The following is a 17,638-nucleotide window of genomic DNA, read 5'->3' on the forward strand; positions in this document are numbered from 1 at the left end:
TTAATCACATGGTGATGTGAACTATTGCTGTTAAATCACATGGCGATGTGAACTAGATTATTGACTCTAGGGCAAGTGGGAGATTGAAGGAAATATGCCCTAGAGGCAATAATAAAGTTATTATTTATTTCCTTATATCATGATAAATGTTTATTATTCATGCTAGAATTGTATTAACCAGGAAACATAATACATGTGTGAATACATAGACAAACAGAGTGTCACTAGTATGCCTCTACTTGACTAGCTCATTAATCAAAGATGGTTATGTTTCCTAACCATGGACAAAGAGTTGTTATTTGATTAACGGGATCACATCATTAGGTGAATGATCTGATTGACATGACCCATTCCATTAGCTTAGCACCCGATCGTTTAGTATGTTGCTATTGCTTTCTTCATGACTTATACATGTTCCTATAACTATGAGATTATGCAACTCCCGTTTGCCAGAGGAACACTTTGTGTGCTACCAAACGTCACAACGTAACTGGGTGATTATAAAGGTGCTCTACAGGTGTCTCCAAAGGTACATGTTGGGTTGGCGTATTTCGAGATTATGATTTGTCACTCCGATTGTCGGAGAGGTATCTTTGGGCCCTCTCGGTAATGCACATCACATAAGCCTTGCAAGCATTGCAACTAATTAGTTAGTTGTGAGATGATGTATTACAGAACGAGTAAAGAGACTTGCCGGTAACGAGATTGAGTTAGGTATAGGATACCGACGATCGAATCTCGGGCAAGTAACATACCGATGACAAAGGGAACAACGTATGTTGTTATGCGGTCTAACCGATAAAGATCTTCGTAGAATATGTAGGAGCCAATATGGGCATCCAGGTCCCGCTATTGGTTATTGACCGGAGACGTGTCTCGGTCATGTCTACATTATTCTCGAACCCGTAGGGTCCGCACGCTTAAGGTTTCGATGACAGTTATATTATGAGTTTATGAGTTTTGATGTACCGAAGGAGTTCGGAGTCCCGGATAAGATCGGGGACATGACGAGGAGTCTCGAAATGGTCGAGACATAAAAATCGATATATTGGACGACTATATTCGGACATCGGAAAGGTTCCGAGTGATTTGGGTATTTTTCGGAGTACCGGGGAGTTACGGGAATACGGGGAAGAGTATTGGGCCTTAATGGGCTTTAGTGGGAAGGAGCCAGGAGGTGGCGCGCGCCCCTCCCAAGCCCAGTCCGAATTGGACAAGGGGTTTGGGGCGCGGCCCCCCTCTCCCTTCCTTCTCCACTTCCCTCCTTTCCCCCCTTCTCCTAATTGGACTAGGAAAGGAGTCCTACTCCCGGTGGGAGTAGGACTCCCCTTGGCGCGCCCTCCTCCTAGGGTCGGCCTCCTCCTCCCTTGCTCCTTTATATACGGGGGCAGGGGGCACCCTACACACAAGTTGATCCACGTGATCATATTCTTAGCCGTGTGCGGTGCCCCCTTCCACCATAGTCCTCGATAATATTGTAGCGGAGCTTAGGCGAAGCCCTGCGACGGTAGTACATCAAGATCGTCACCACGCCGTCGTGCTGACGGAACTCTTCCCCGACACTTTGCTGGATCGGAGTCCGGGGATCGTCATCGAGCTGAACGTGTGCTAGAACTCGGAGGTGCCGTAGTTTCGGTGCTTGATCGGTCGGGCAGTGAAGACGTACGACTACATCAACCAAGTTAACGCTTTCATTGTCGATCTACAAGGATACTTAGATCACACTCTCCCCCTCTCGTTGCTATGCATCACCATGATCTTGCATGTACGTAAGAATTTTTTTGAAATTACTACGTTCCCCAACAATAAAAACTTCTGATTATCCGGAACTTTAGTACACTCAAAGTCTGAAACAAATTTTATCATACTATTTTGACATGCAGGTAAATACAATTCACAACCACAGGAAATGGGCTTAAATAGATCATTACCACAACCAGACAAACAGAAAGTAATGGGCAAATAATTTTTTCCTTACCTTACCTCAGCAACAAAATTCTATTCCGTTGTTTCCAAGTGCCAAACACCAGCTACTGAACGAATCACATTACTGCAGTGATTTTATCCAGATTCTAAAAACCATGTGGAAGTATAAATGGATCTTCAATAGCCATATTTTAAACTGACCAGAATTGAAAAAGGAGGTGAATATTTGCATATATAAACTGATTTAAACTGATAATTGAAGCTAGAAAACAAGGTAAATTACCGGCGGTCCAAAGGGGAGAAGGAGGCCGGCAGTCCGAAGGGGAGAAGGGGAGCGAGGTGCCCGTTCTGGTAATGGGCGACGACTGCTGGTTCGACTTCGTCAAAGTGGAGGCAATCTGAAGTCTGGAGAGACTAAACATTCAACATTGGAGAAACTGCAACCTGAGAATATCGCAAGCACTCACATATGACAAGTTGTGTTCATTCATAATTTCAGTTATACATAAATCACCAGGCACAACGAGACATAACAGTGATATTCTAACAGGGGCTGCGTAAAAAAAACCCGAAGTGCAGATAAAGGATTATTCCAAGGCCTTGTGTGACCCCAAATGTTATTTGCGAGCCCTAGTATGCAACTATATCCTTTTGCTAAATCCCGAACCATATCACTAACCGTAACTGAAGAACAGAAACAACACGAAAAAACAATACCATCAGATCATAACGCACGTACACCTATAAACCAGAAAAATGCATCACAAGTGTATGCTCAGTTGCAAACATTGTACTGCTTCTCTCCCGACATGCCGTACTCGCTTTTCTGGGCGACGATGTAGAACAGCATGCAGGACACCACGATGAAGCGCCAAGAACAACGAGAATGAGGACGTAAATCCTCCCGCTCCCGTTGGGATCTTCTGGGGCCGCAGCTGATGACATGATTCGCCGCACAATTGTCTGAGGCGGCTGATCGCGGTGCATAGACCGCAGGCACGGGCGGCGTGACGGCTCACGTCCCTGATCCTGGAGGTCTCGATGCTGTGCGGGCGCTCGGGCTGACCCGTGACGTCCCTTAACCAACTCCAAGCCGAGGAGCCGCGGGCCACATACATGAGATGCTCCGGCAAGCTTTCAGCGTCGGTTGTGTCTACCATTTGCGCTGCGGGCTGTGGCCATTGCGCTGGCAAAAGTTGATGTCCCCGTGGCGACGGAGCACTTCGTGGAGTATTGCTTTCTACTTCGCGACAACAGGCGACGACGGGAGTCAGGCGGCATGGCGTGTACCGATCAACATGCGCTAGTGATGATAAATCACTCTCATCCTATCAAATGAATTAAGAAATGTAACCAAGAAGGCAAGAACTGGATGCATCGGATTGTTGATCTTACTGAAGCAAGCCTGTTTCTGCTGCGGGTCGTCTCCCAGCCCGGCAAGCTGATCGCCGCCGGCCATCACAGAGACGTCTTCATGCCTGACTTCCGCCGGCGCCGACACCGAGGATGACGATGCGCCAAGAACAGGGCCTCTGAACTGGCGCCATCGTCAGCTCCGGTGGCAATGGATGTCGTGTTGCGAGTCCGACTCAGGCTGTTCCTGCGCCAAAGAACCAAGAAGAACGTCAAAAAACAGAGTATTTTGTTCTTTCGGGGTCGCCCGCCGCTCTGGACCACCAATCCCGCACCATCAGTCAATTCCCTCAAGATCGTGCTTCTTGGCACCCTCAGATGCGGCGGCGCGCCAACAGCGGGGTGCTCTCCTGTTCGCGCTCCTTGGCGCCGGCAAGAACCGCCGCCCTGGTCCGTTTACCCCTCGAGCGGATCCATGGCCGGCCGCGTGCTGGTGCCGGTTTCCAGAGGCGGGCCAGGTGGCGGCGCAGCCATGAAGACCATGTGGGAGGTGCGGGAAGTGCTTGGTGTGTGTGGGTGGGTGGGGGGCGAGCAGCTCGTTAAGCTCGTTAAGATTAACGAGCATAAAACCCTGCCTCGGCTCGGCTCGTTTGAAGATCGTGAGTGCTCGCGAGCGCTCGTTAACAGATTATAATGTGTTACGATATACATAATGAACGTGTAGGTATGATTTTCAAGTTGAAATATGGTGACTACAAAAAGAAATGAAGTAGTTTGTTGTCTCATATGTCGATTAGATTAAATAGATGAGCTGAGGTGCTACAAAAAGTTTGTCATGTAAGATGAAAATATGTATTGTGTTGTTATTAACGAGCTTAACGAGCTACTCGTGAAACTCGTTAGCTCGCTCATTAAGCTCGTTAAGCTTAACGAGCTAAAAACAATGATTGGCTTTGTTCATTAAGAAGCGAGCTACGAGCTTAACGAGCTGAATTATCGAGCGCTCATTAAGCTCGTAAGATACGAGCTTTTGGTCCAGCCCTAGGTGGCGGTGGCGGACGAAACTACCTGGTTGTTTGCGAGAGCAACGGGAGATCGTGGGCGGGCGTAAGATGGGGAGGGGATCGGGTGTTCTGCCTAGGCGAGCCTTTTTTAAGGCTAAAAGTAGTTATAATCAATAGCAGTGATGGGTAATTAGAGTGTCAAACGCGTTTGATGCTAGAAGACGATTTGGATCATTAGATCAACGTGTTTTGATGGTTGAGATGATTTGGTTCTCCGCTCTTTTATGTTTTTATAGGGGTAGTAGAAAAAACACTCGTCTGTCAACGGTCATAAGAAAGAGAAAAACCCGCCACCCTTTTGCGGAGACGCAAAGCGGTAGTGAACCAGCAGGACAGTCGCCATTATAGGCACAGTACCTGCCCCGGCCACGTCGTCCTCCCAGCCTACACTGGTACGCCCCGCGCCCCCTCCCGCTCCCGTAATCTCTAACTTCCCCCGCTCCCCCTCCCCCTGTTTTTCTTCTCTCTGCGAAAATCCAATAAGAAATCTTAAAGTTGTAGTTTCTTTTTTTTTTCGCGTGTGCAATCGATTCATATTTTCCTGTCCGAGATGCTTGAATCTGTCTGGTTTCTTTTTTAAAAGGATGAACCTCAGAATCCCTGCAGTTAGGGTTCTTGTATGCCTCTGAACCACTGCACCCAATTTGTGATTCCTTTGCTTTTGAAGTTACTTTTAGGGTTTTGAAGGTTTGTTTGGTGGCTAGACATAAATTCTTGCTCATAGACTTTCGATTTGAGATGGTTCTCTAAAAGTATACCGCGGATCTTAGTGCTCAGGCACATTTAGGGTTCTTGCCCTTTTTCCATTTCAAAAAGAGGTCGTTTTTACCGAACAATAATCTGTTATTATTTTGATTTTCTCCTTTTGCTCTTTTTCCATTGCAAAAAGAGGGTTTATTTTTCGCCTTTTCTATTTTGTTTTATTCTTCTGGGGATGGAGAAAGTAATTATTTAGAATGCCCTCAATCGAACCTGTGAACCTCTTTTTAACTACTGTACAATTCAGCTTCTGTGCTGCTATACCTGCCTGGTATTCCCCTTCAGCCTTCACTGACCTGCTTGTGTTCTCCCTTTTACAGATCAGCTCGGGACCATTGGTGTAGGCGTGTAGCCAACAAATTGTTGCTGGTTCTCCATTTCCTCAGGTGGTTCTTCTCTTTGTGTGTGTGATTGCCCTGATGCTGATTGTTTTGTGGTTGTCTTCCTCACAATTGACGGCCATGGAAAATGGTCGGCCTCTAGGATTTGCGTTTCAAGAATCACATGCTAACTTGTAACCCTAATAACTTATATATCTGGTGTTTTTGTTCGGGTTATTTCCTCTGGGAATTGTTCTGATAGATGTTGATGTCTTAGTGATTGTTGTCAGCATTCTTCTATTTCTAGAAGAGGTAAAACAAAGAAGCACACACTGTTATCCTTATTCCTGTTCTACTAGGTAAATATGTAAGTTCTAGGTAGTATTCCTTTTAGATATAGTTCCTCCTTTTAGATTGTCAAATGCTATTCCTATTTTTTCTGGAATTCTTGTCCGGTGAGGAAAATAGCGCCTCATCACTCTTTGCTGAATTTGCATAAGCTGGTACTCTCGCTATTTGAAAATATAGGACGCATATGGGTGCTCCTAACATATTGATCTCTTTCTTGCAGATCAGTTTAGTGCATATCTTATGCTATAGACAACTTGCACATTGAACAATTTAGAGAGTACTTTGACTTCACACATGATTTGGATTAGCTAAGTAATATTTAATTAGTAGTTATGCAGATGCTGTTGCTTTTACTTTGTGCCCAGTATGTCGTCTGGAGGTGCTATGGTTGATACTTCGTTTATTAGCTGGCATGTAATGCTGTAATGCTTGACCCTTAGTGGTGTGGATTGATGTAAGTCAGTCTGGTACTGAACCTGGTTTTGTGAAATCGGAGGGGGGAAGCCTCTCTTTTGCTAAAAAAAGTAATATTTAATTTTCCTTTTACATTTCAGAAATAAAAAAAGAATGGTTTGAGGAAACTATTTCGTTTTTGTGAATAAATAAGTGAGTACACCTTAGGTGGGACCCAAATGAACTTTATTATGGGGACACATAAGTGACCTTCTCTTTCAATATCATCATCCATCGTAACTAGTACTCCAGTTGTTATTATTGCACAACATAAACTCGTAGTGAAGAAATTTTGTGTGGATGAAGAAAGTATACAGTACAATATAATTGAAGTGATATATACTCATTAAATTTCTTCAGTGGAATAACCAATAATGCAACTTAAGAGTAAAAATTGTACACTGACTTCCTAGTTCCAACCCCCGATTCTGATTTTGGCCATCTTGGTGGACATAACCCAAATGGATCTATATCCTGATTTTTTTCCACAGACTATATGGCTGAGACAGGAGATGCAAGTCGCTTGCCAACATCCCTTGATGTGCTGGCTTCAGATGTTCACTCCAGGCTGGAGTTCCACAGGTATGCCTTCATGGACTGTGTTGGCATAAAAAATGCGCTTCACTGTGTCATCGAAGAAAGGGAAAATCTCCAGCAACGACAGAATGGTAAATGCTGTTGTGTTCTTCTTAAGATCTTCATATACTTTGCACCGAATAGTGCTCGTTTAGATCAGAAATCTGTTGTCTTTGGTATTGTTACTTCATAAGGACAAGGACATCATTTGATATTATACTTCCTGAGAAGATCATGTCGTAAGAGATAGATTTTGGTGGCATAAAAAAATAGGATAATCTGAAAAGCGAGAGTTCACTTTCTCCGAACTATAGAAATACTACAGATACTTCACACTTTTTCTGGTCAGTCAAGAATACATAATAAACCTGACAAGCTAAACTTTACGCTCTATCCTTTTTGGTATTGTGACCAGCGATTGACCAACTGGTTGCTGAAAAGGACCGCCTCACTAAAAAGAATGAAGAGCTGGCAGCAGAGCTTGAATCTCTGAAGGAACAGCTCCAAGCAAGGGAATCGAGCGATCAACAGCAGGGAAGTGGTTTTCAGCAGAGCCACTCTGGAATGGTAAGCAGTATTTCGTAGAGCAATTGTAAATCATTGTTAAATGCTAATCTTTGCTGCTTTGGACTAACATAATGACATGAATAATTTGGTGCATGGACGCTGGAGCCTATGGAAAATAGTTCTGCTTACCTAATGCACCTTAATGTTTACTTGTCTGCAAAGCCACCATTGTTCAGATTTTGGTGGGCAGTTTAATATTCTCCTAATTGGAGTCTTCTGTTCTTCATTTTATTAGCTCAAATGATCTTGGAAGATTTTTTTGTGCAGTAGTGTCTCTGGAACATTTGTATTCATCAGGTCATTCACTACTAAACTAGTATAGTGATATGGAATCAGTGTATTATCTTAGAGACTTACCAGAGTTCAAAATTTCCCATCTCCCTTTTTGGTGTCTTTATTTTCAGTATCATGTAATGCCCGGACGAATCTTTGTGCACCAAAATTTCTAACCCAGTTCTGCATTTTTTGTAAACAGAGCCTTTTCTATCTTCTATTTATTTATTTCCTGTGTTACCTGCTTAATTAAAAATTTCGTGTGAAAGCAGGCACACCCAAGATCAATGCCGAAAAGGAAACGGCAATCTGGAGATGAAGATGTTGATGAGCATGAGCTTATGGAAGATCTTTCCGTTATAGATAATCCTGATCAAGGTTTAAACACTGAGCTTGAGGCTACTAGAAAGGAAATTTCTGATATCCACTCTAAGCTGATTGAGGTTCGGTTGTTCTTTGTTGATATCAGATACAGCAAACATCCCATCACACTATGTGAAATCTTATATATAAAGAAAGTTGATACAAGAAGTTTGTATTCCAGGGGTTCACTGATCTTAGTACTACTGGAGGAAGGAATATCGCCCTAAAAAACATAGGGCAATTGGATGACAGGCCATTCCTGGCGGCATGCCGTAAGAAGCTGCCTGCCGAAGAAGCAAGAGAAAAAGCTAAAGAAGTACACCGTGTTTGGCAGGGGCATATACAGAACCCAGAGTGGAATCCCTTCAAGACTGTCACAGTTGAAGGTATCCCAAAGGTAGCAGTTAAACCATCTTGTCTGAATATCTAAGTTCTTCCACAGTCATAACATGCGGTCTATCAGTTGATTCGAATGACAGATACTGAACTTACACTGCTACTTGATTATGTGATTAGGAGATTATTGATGTCGATGATGACAAGCTGCAAGGGCTATGTGCTGCATGGGGTGAAGGGGTGCACAAGGCTGTGGTGAGTTGTTTGGTAGAAATTCAAGAAAGTGGCAGGCTGGGAGATAGAAACATTGTGCCCGAGGTCTGGAATTACAAGTGCAAGAGAAAAGCCACTCACAGTGAGAGCATCGAGTACTTGTTCGGTCAAGTGAAGCGTCTGAGTGACGCGAAATCCAGAACCCGCAGGTATGACTGCATGAGCTTAACATGTTGAAAATTCTTCTGCCTCTTAAACATTGTTTACTGTGATTGGAGTCATGTTTTCAGCAGACTACAATAGAACCAACAACTCTGCTCCTATAAATCTTTAGTCAGCTGGTGCAATGCATTTCATTAGCCTTCTTAAATGCATAATAGTTGCATCGGAAGACATGATTAGACTAAAAAAAAATACTTTTTGGGATCTATGCAGCGCAAGGTGACCTTGTAGGGGTGTGGTGGTGCAACAGGATGATGACCCACAGGTAATTGACTGTACTATGATGAAACTATTATGAGTTCCTAGACCTCGAGAATCGAGACAGAAAAAGAGGAACTCAACTGACATTTATATGCACAATAAAACAATGTCAATTGAAATTACGAAATATGTATATGGCAACCGTGTGGCAGATTGCGAAACTGCCACACGCATCCAGCGCCGTCAGTTCCCTTTCGATCTCCTTCCTTTCCCGCACGACCTCCCGATTTCTTTCCCTGATTTCCTTCCTAATTTTCGTAATCGTCAATTATGGCCCCACGCCCCTTCCTGATTTTTGGCAAAAATAATGCTTGGACTAGGATTTGATCTCTGGTTTGCAGGTAATCAACAAAGGGAGCTTACCACCTCACCTATGACACTCATTGTTGAACAAGCTAAGGGAAATACTGTTTTTGACATGTTTTTGCCTTTAATATGTTAGCACTGGAAAACTTTTTGTTTCAAGCATCGTGGTAACTTTGATCATTGGGAATAAATTTGTTGAACCCGCCCCCGGTAATTTCTGTAAATAGCACGATAACATTCACGCCATTGACCTGATAATTTAGATACAAACATCGTGATAACTTTAACCATTGGGGAAGACAAATGTGAAAAGATATCCGATAATTTATGTGTAAATAGATGATAATATACGCAGCGCACATCTGATAACTGAGGTAGAAACACCATGGTAACTTTGACCGTAGGGAATTTTTTTTTTTTTGAAAAGATACTCTGGTATCTTCTGTGTAAATAGCACGGTAGTATATCTCCCTCCCCTGGCATTTTTATGTGCATATAGCATGAAAACATATGCACTGTGATAACTAAACACCATGATAAGTTTTTGACCCGTGGGGGGGGGGGGGGGGGGAATTTGTTGCTGAAACATACCCCTGATAAATTTTGTGTAAATAGCATGATATTTTAAGCACTACGGGCTTGATAGGTTACCTAGAATCACCATGATAACTTTTTGTTTCGGGAAAAAGTTGTTCAAAACACCCCCAATAATTTTTGTGTGAATAACATGATAATATAAGCACCGCATAACCGATAACTTGCAATATAAACATGATGGTTACTTTTTTACCAAAGGAAAATAAGTTGTTAAAAACATACACTCATCTCGCGCGTGGGCCTTTTGGATGAACACAACACATGGCGTGCCACGGGAAAGTCACATAATGTTTAATGTCATGAGGAACACACGTGCTATAGACGTGATAAGTTACGCAAAAACATTATGGTAATTTTTGACCTATGGAAAAAGCTACCGAAACACACCCAGGTTTTAAGGTGCAAGTATCATGATAATATACGAACTGTAGACCCGGTAACTCATGTACAATCCCCCATGGTAACTTTGACCGGGGGGAGGTTGATGTACATATACCCTGATAACTTATGTGTAAGTACCACTGTATTTTACACATCGAAGACCTTATAACTTGTGTACAAAACACAGTGGTAACTTTGAAGGGGTGTAGTTGTTGAAGCATAGTACCTGGTACGTTCTATGTAAATAGCACGGTAAGTTATGCAACACATGCCTGATAACTTGCATACGAATACCATGGTAACTTTGTCCTGAGGAGAAATCATGTGGTAGACGTGAAGAAGTGACAGTTTTTTCGGGGGTGGGCACCCGAGATGTGCAGGAGAAGCAGGTTTCTCGGGCGAGCCTACGGGGTCGTTTGGGAGAAGGCGAGGTCAAAGGACGAGGGATCGTGTGGTACTTTAAAATGAAAGAAGTAGAGGTGTGGCAGTTTTGCTTATATGGCACACGTGTGCCAAATATCAGTCCTTGAAATTAATATGCATTGCATTTTGGAGAAACATTCAGGTGCTCCCAAACTAATGCGAACCATCTATTTTATGTAATGCCAAACTAATATGTACTGCATTAGCTGTTTGCTCTTGTTGTAAGAGGCTATGAATGAGAAAGCAATTCAAGTCCTGAGCGACAGGTAGCTCGCAATCTTGTTCACTACTGCGCCTCAATGATCTAGTCCAATTATGTATTCCAGGTCTGTATAGCATAAATCGCCAGGGGCTGGGGTTGTTGGGCCAATCTTTATGACCCGCACCTTCCAACTTTATTTAATACATTGTGTGATTTCGGTCTTCTGGGCAGTTGTTTTGGCTAATTAATTGACGTGAAGATGCCATAACTTCTGAATGAACCCAGCTTATCGCATGATATCGTGCAGTAGGTTTCTTAGCAAACATCAATTAGATTTGTTATATAATATGGTTTTCTTAGTTTTCATCCATTTTGCGCCTTGGCTAGCTAAGTGACTACATGCTCATGATAGAGCTACCTGTAGCCTGGGCATTAAAATGATGCAAGCTATGAATGACCATGTAAGGTTAATATAGAGTTTGCACCTAGTAAAATTATGTACTATTAAAGCACATCATTAGTTAAGGGAAAAATTATCATAATACGAATTGATGCATGGAATTTTTCTTTCTTTATTGGGACAAAAATATTCATGTGCCATTAATAATGTGTGCATATCAATGTTGTAATAAGTTGAAGAATAAAGCTGCGTCAAATGATTATCATGGCATGCCTAATAATAAAATTATAATAAACGACCATATTTTTAGTTATATGTGAATAGTATTAGTCACCAAAATTCCAATGAACCATCTTTATACAACATATCATTGGATATGCTCTACATTTTATAGTAATTGTAATTATATAAATTGATATTTATAGTGATATCGGTAATAGTATATGTATTTATTGATTGGAAGAGTGAGTTTTAGTTTTGAACATAACTAGGAGGATATGCAAAACTTTTTGAAGAGATGTGTAGTTTCAATGTCTACCGGCAATCATATAAATTGTTCCATAAGAAGTCGTCTTTCTTGGGCCTTGGTATGAGAAATGTATTGTGTGTGCGGTAGTCAACATGGACATCATCTATAAATTGGAAATGTGGAATTAAAATTATTATTTTTTCCTCATAACACATATAACAGCAAGAAAGCATTCGATCAATGGAAGGTGAGATTAAAATACTCCTCTTACCTCTTGTTAGATAAGTGGTATCTTAAAAGGGCACTGTCTTCTGACCTCTATAACACCTGTAGGGAAAAAAAAATAATTACAACGGTTCAGTTATAAGTGTTTTAATGTTGTTGTCCTTACAGCAGTGCATATGCAATACATTTCTAACAGATTTTATCTTGTCCACTCAATCTTCACAATATCTTTGTTCACATTGCGCAGTGGCTAGGTAGAACCAGTCTGAAGGATTAACTAACTCATGGTGAAGAACTGAAGACTGGAATTGTCTATGAAACGCATCGCAGAACAATATTAGGAGTTACTCCCTCCGTTCCAAATTAGTTGTCGCAGGTATGAATGTATTTAGATGTATTTTAGTACTAGATACATCCATTTCTGCGACGAGTGATTTGGAACGAAGGGAGTATGTGTTATGTATATCTATTTGGTACCGTTTATAACCTCTGGTAGAGTGCCCGTATTAAGCTTTTGCGTGCAACTCTTTTACCAGCAGATCAGAACAATGTTTCAGTATTCTGGTAGACTCAGCGGTATCTAATTTAGTGTGAACTCTGAAGTTCGATATTTAACGTGCAAGACGTTTCTATGAATGGCTCAATGTTTGAAGTAACATGTGTCTACATTTTCGTACAAAGATGCACATTTTCTTTGCTATGGAAAAATAATAATCCGGTGGCATATAACCTCATCATCTGTTTTCGTGTGTGCAGACCACGTAGGTGTGTATGTGCATATTGTATTCCAATGTGCTCCCCGGATGTTAGATACATATTTCATGGTTACTTTAAAAAGAAAGAGTGCTAGTCTTTTTTATGTATATAAAAAGTGCGCATTTGTATTGAAGAATGAAAAATATGTGCATCCAACAAAATAATTGAACCCATGCCATTGTTTTTTTTTTGGATAAAGGGGAATGTGCGGAAGTCAATTAAACAGTTTATACAACAACAAAGTCAAGAATAAGTTGAGACATCAAGGATGCACAGAAATGCATTATTAAAAGAAAAACAAGGGGGCATGACATTGAAATGTCATGTTGAATGGTAACAAGCAACTGCATCCGACACTATCCTTGATAACACATAGACTGCGATAAGATTCTCCAAAAAAGACACCTCCTGGAAGGGAAGGCGGGCCACAACCATTGTCAGATCTAACCACAAAGGGCTAGATGAAGGTTTCATCCTCGGAGGCGATGGCTTTGCTGTGTCGCTCTCTTCCCCTGTAGGCGACTTGCTTGGCAACTCTCCCTCTTGCCCCTCACCTCCACCAGATTCCGCTGCTTCCCTTCCTTCATCCCGTCCGGCGTCCTCTGCTCCTTCCCGGTGCGGGCACAACCGGTTATGAGACTTGGTAGAGGAGAGCAACTATGAGGCAGGCCTTGATTTGCACAAAAGGCGGGAAGCAACCGACTTGTTGTTAACTCCGATAATATGGAAGTAATTGACACGATGAAGAATGGAGGACATACAGTGGGAGCGGCAGCAGCTGTGTTTGATGATTGTTATTTTATGGCTTGTGATTTTCCGTTAGTTAGATTTGAACATTGTAATAGGAAGACAAATAAAGTAGCTCATGAAATTGCTAGAGTAGCTAAATTTTTTGAAACAAAGGATTGGTTTGAGGAACCTATGAACGATATTGTAAATTTTTTTATAGACGATGTAACCACTATTACTAATAAATAAAGAGGATGTTTTATTTAAAAAAAAATGAGGCATGCCTTGATGATCTCTTGTGGGAGCTCGAGGCGGGTCTTGCAGTTCCGGCACACGCGAGGTGAATGAGCTTGGGGGCTCTTCCGTGGTGGCGAGTCTGGATCAAGGTTCAGGAAAGCACACTACTTTTGTGCCAAGAGGCTGTGGTTCCATCTTCTCCATTGTCGGCGACTCGGGTAACCTTGTCTAGAGAGACATGCCGTCCAGATTTCGCGGTAAATCTAACTTTCTCCGATCGCTTGAGGGCGACGCGGCGATCCTGGGCCTTTTCCCTTGCTCGTTGGTGGCTCCAGCTTCACCTGTCTTGCTTGGGCGCAGGGCAGCGCATCCCCGCTTGATCATCACTTGAGATGGCTATGGCGGGGATGGCTCGTGCAGAGGAGTAAACCCTATATTTTGCCCTTGTGGACGCTACGCTCATATAGAGGAAGAGTTCAAGCGGCTGAAAAACATTATAACGCCATACATTAAAGGCTAACCATGTCAACACACACAAACGCACGCCGGCCCTGCGTCTAAGGTGAGTACTCGCGGCTCTCTAGTCTCTAACGACCCACACGGGAAGGGATCTAACCCTAATCAAAACAGCAGGTCACCAAAACACAAACTCCTGCCCAATGAGCCTAAAGGACCGACTGAGCGGAAACCGGCATGTTGTCAAAATCCACCTCATTCATGTGGTGCCAAAGACACCGAAATACCAAGACAATGGAGGTCCAGAGGTCATTAGCCACTCTCGAGGCCGCCGCACGAAATGAGGTCTACTGGCACTATTTAGGTTGGACTTGTCTTTTATTTGTGTTTTTCTCTCTCTCCATGTGCATGTTGAATTTGAGTGTATGATTTTTCACAATTGTAGATGCATATCTTGTACCACATGGCCCATGTGGTAAGCAACTTAAAAACAATTAAATATGCATATTTTGTGAAAAAAATAAAGTATGGAGTTATAAAAATTTATGAATCATTTTAAAGGTTTTTTTGAGGAATCTCTATATTAAAGGTGATACTTCCTCCTTTTCTTTTTAGTCTGCATATAAGATTTGGTCAAAGTCAAACCTTATTAACTTTAACTAAGTTTATAAAAAAAGTATCGAGATTCACAATATGAAATCAATATTGTTAGATGCATCATGAAATTAATTTTCATACCCTATAAATTTAGTATTGTAGATGTTGATATTTTTTCTACAAAATCGATCAAAATTTATAAAGTTTAATTTTGATCAGATCCTATATGTAGATTAAAAAGAAACGGATGGGGTACTATGATATCTTTAAAAGTCTTGGTACCTATCTAAGATGCCCAGCTCCGTTCCCTTTGGATACCCACCCCTTCTTAAAAAAGAACTGAAAAATAAGGCCCAAGACCTCTTAGGCTCACACGCGTCACCGCAGCAGTTGGAAAGAAGCACACGTGTTGCCCAGAACAATCTAGACGAGCCAGTCGCTCGTATACTTAAGCAAGCATAGCGTGTCCCACGAAATACTCGATTCACACCACTTTCACCTTGCGACTGCGGGCAGCACACTATCCGCCTCCACGTCCACAGCCAACGCCCGATCTCCCATCCCATGGAGCAGCGTCACGCGGACAAAATGCCGGCGAGCGCGCCGCATCACGACGAGCACCCGAAGCAGCAGCCTCCTCCCGACGAGGAGGAGGCTTCTTCGCTGAGCCCCACGGTGGCGAGGCTGGTCCGGGAGTCCATCGCCTCCAAGCCGGCGGACGGCGGGAAGGCGGCCGCGGACGGCTCGTCGGACATCCTGGCCTTCGCGCGCTCCGTCGACCGCGTGGACTCCAGCCTCGAGTAGCTTCGCTAGTTTGTGCTTAGGTGACCCACGCTCGCTTTGCTTGTACCGTATTAATAAAACGCTCGACAGTTTATTTCCCTTACTGTAAGTTGTAGAACACCGCGCTTATTCAGGTCATGTCTTTTCCCTTTTCCTTCTCACTGAGAAGCAACGTTGCTAATTATTCAACTTGCTGAATGTAGTCGATACTCACTTTTCTTTCTTTTTTTCGATAAAGGACTTTTCATTGAATAGATATATCGAGGTGATACAATCGCATTGAAAGAAAGCCCGGCCTTTACATAGCTAAATGCACACAGCCAAAAAGTCAAGAGTGTTCTAAGAATAATAAAAATAATTTGGTACAAAGCGAAGCAAATAAATCATGTCGACGCTAAGGTGCGGTAGGTTCTATCCGTAGATCACACCGCCATCCATAGGGGTAGAAAACCGCTCTAGCCGAACGCTCCAGTTGTGTAGATGTCATCATAAAAAGGTCCCTATCCTCCGGCCTTTATAGAATAGACCAAATACGGAGCCATCGTGTATAAACATGAATAACCTGCATAAAAGATGAAACACATTTGTTATTGAAGATCACATCATTCCTGGTAAGCCACAGTGCCCAGCATAAGGCCGCCGCTCCCACGAGAATATGTGCAGAAAATTGTTTATCAATACCCTGCAACCAGTTGCCGAACATATTCCGTGCACTACGTGGTGGGTATAAATTAGAAGCTACCTGAACTATGGCCCAAACTGCTCGAGAGAATTTGCACTCGAATAATAAGTGTCTAATAATCTCATCATGTTGGCAAAAGACACATGTCTTAGACCCATGCCAGTTTAGTCGTGCCAGATTATCTCTAGTTAGAATGACTCCTTTATGTAAAAACCAGAGGAAAATCTTCACTCTTAGAGGAATTTTGAGCTTCCACAATTTCCTGTTATCAACTGAAACATCACAATGAACCATTGCATCATACATGGATTTAACAGAAAATTTGCCATTCTGATGCAAGTTCCATCGAAAGACGTCCGGCTCATCTGACAGTTGAATGTCCTCCAGACGAGTGAGTAATTCATTCCATGCTGCCAGGCGAGGGCCAAGAAGGTCCCTACGGAAAGAAATATCAGGGTTTTGTTGTCCTAAAACTTGTTTGATCGTGACAAATTTATGTCTGACAATCCTGTACAAGCTCGGATATTACACCATTAGTGGGTTGTTCCCTAGCCAGGTGTCTTCCCAGAATCGAACCTGAGAACCATCCCTAACCGAGAAGGTCCCGAATTGGAAAAAGAATTCCTTGGACTTCATCACGCCACTCCAAAAATGCGAATCCCCGAGTTTCCAATGAACTTGAGAAATGGCATTGGATCCCACATACTTGTTGCGAATGATTTTCTGCCATACCCCATTCTCAAAGAGTAATTTGTAAACCCACTTGCTGAGAAGAGCAATATTTTTTATCTCAAGGTCTTGAACTCCCAGCCCCCCTTGACTCTTAGGTCTGCATAATACGCTCCACCTAGCCAGTCGATATTTCTTGGATTCATTATCGCATTGCCAAAAAAATCTGGATCTAAAGTAGTCTAGTCGCTGGAGAACTCCTTTCGGTAGGTGGAAGAATGACAACATATATAGAACCATGTTGCTTAGGACAGAATTGATAAAGATCAAACGTCTCCCGTAAGACAAGAGTTTGGCCTTCCAGCTGGCTAGACGTTTCTCAAGTCTCTCTTCCACATACTTCCACTCAGCGATAGTTAAACACCGATAGTGTATAGGAATACCCAGATATCGCATCGGAAACTACCCGAGCTGACATCCAAAAATCTCAGCATACTCAGGTGTTGATTCTGCAGCATCACCAAAGTAAAAGAGTTCGTTCTTATGAAAATTGATTTTGAGACCAGAAAGTTCCTCAAAAGCACATAAGAGCAACTTGAGATTTCTTGCCTTGTCTAGATCGTGATCCAAGAAAAGGATAGTGTCATCCGCATATTGTAGAATAGATAGTCCATCTTCTACCAAGTGTG

General features: G+C 42.6%; 2 protein-coding genes across 6 annotated transcripts; both read left to right on the plus strand.

Annotated features, from left to right (window-relative positions):
- Positions 1 to 4,668: 4,668 nt before the first annotated feature.
- Positions 4,669 to 12,676, plus strand: LOC125508066 (factor of DNA methylation 1). 5 transcript variants are annotated; one of them, XM_087525611.1, is made up of 9 exons: positions 4,669 to 4,735; positions 5,423 to 5,488; positions 6,718 to 6,894; positions 7,218 to 7,369; positions 7,915 to 8,085; positions 8,187 to 8,402; positions 8,522 to 8,763; positions 8,990 to 9,041; positions 12,288 to 12,676. In XM_087525611.1, exons 3-8 carry the CDS (start codon positions 6,723 to 6,725, stop codon positions 8,997 to 8,999), a joined length of 963 nt encoding a protein of 320 aa, XP_087381737.1. In that variant the 5' UTR covers positions 4,669 to 4,735; positions 5,423 to 5,488; positions 6,718 to 6,722; the 3' UTR covers positions 9,000 to 9,041; positions 12,288 to 12,676. The 5 variants fall into 5 exon arrangements, with proteins under 5 accessions (XP_087381737.1, XP_087381736.1, XP_087381739.1 ...); XM_087525610.1 differs by having other exon boundaries at positions 4,700 to 4,762; XM_087525613.1 differs by lacking the exon at positions 12,288 to 12,676 and adding an exon at positions 9,379 to 12,281 and having other exon boundaries at positions 4,700 to 4,762.
- A 2,599-nt stretch (positions 12,677 to 15,275) lies between these two features.
- LOC125531114 (uncharacterized) lies at positions 15,276 to 15,787 on the plus strand. The gene has a single exon (XM_048695519.2). It carries the CDS (start codon positions 15,380 to 15,382, stop codon positions 15,617 to 15,619), a length of 240 nt encoding a protein of 79 aa, XP_048551476.1. The 5' UTR covers positions 15,276 to 15,379; the 3' UTR covers positions 15,620 to 15,787.
- The last annotated feature ends 1,851 nt before the right edge of the window (positions 15,788 to 17,638 follow it).

The sequence above is a fragment of the Triticum urartu genome, chromosome 5A (genome assembly GCF_056163025.1).
Source record: "Triticum urartu cultivar PI428250 chromosome 5A, HENAU_Tu73, whole genome shotgun sequence".
NCBI lineage: Eukaryota > Viridiplantae > Streptophyta > Magnoliopsida > Poales > Poaceae > Triticum > Triticum urartu.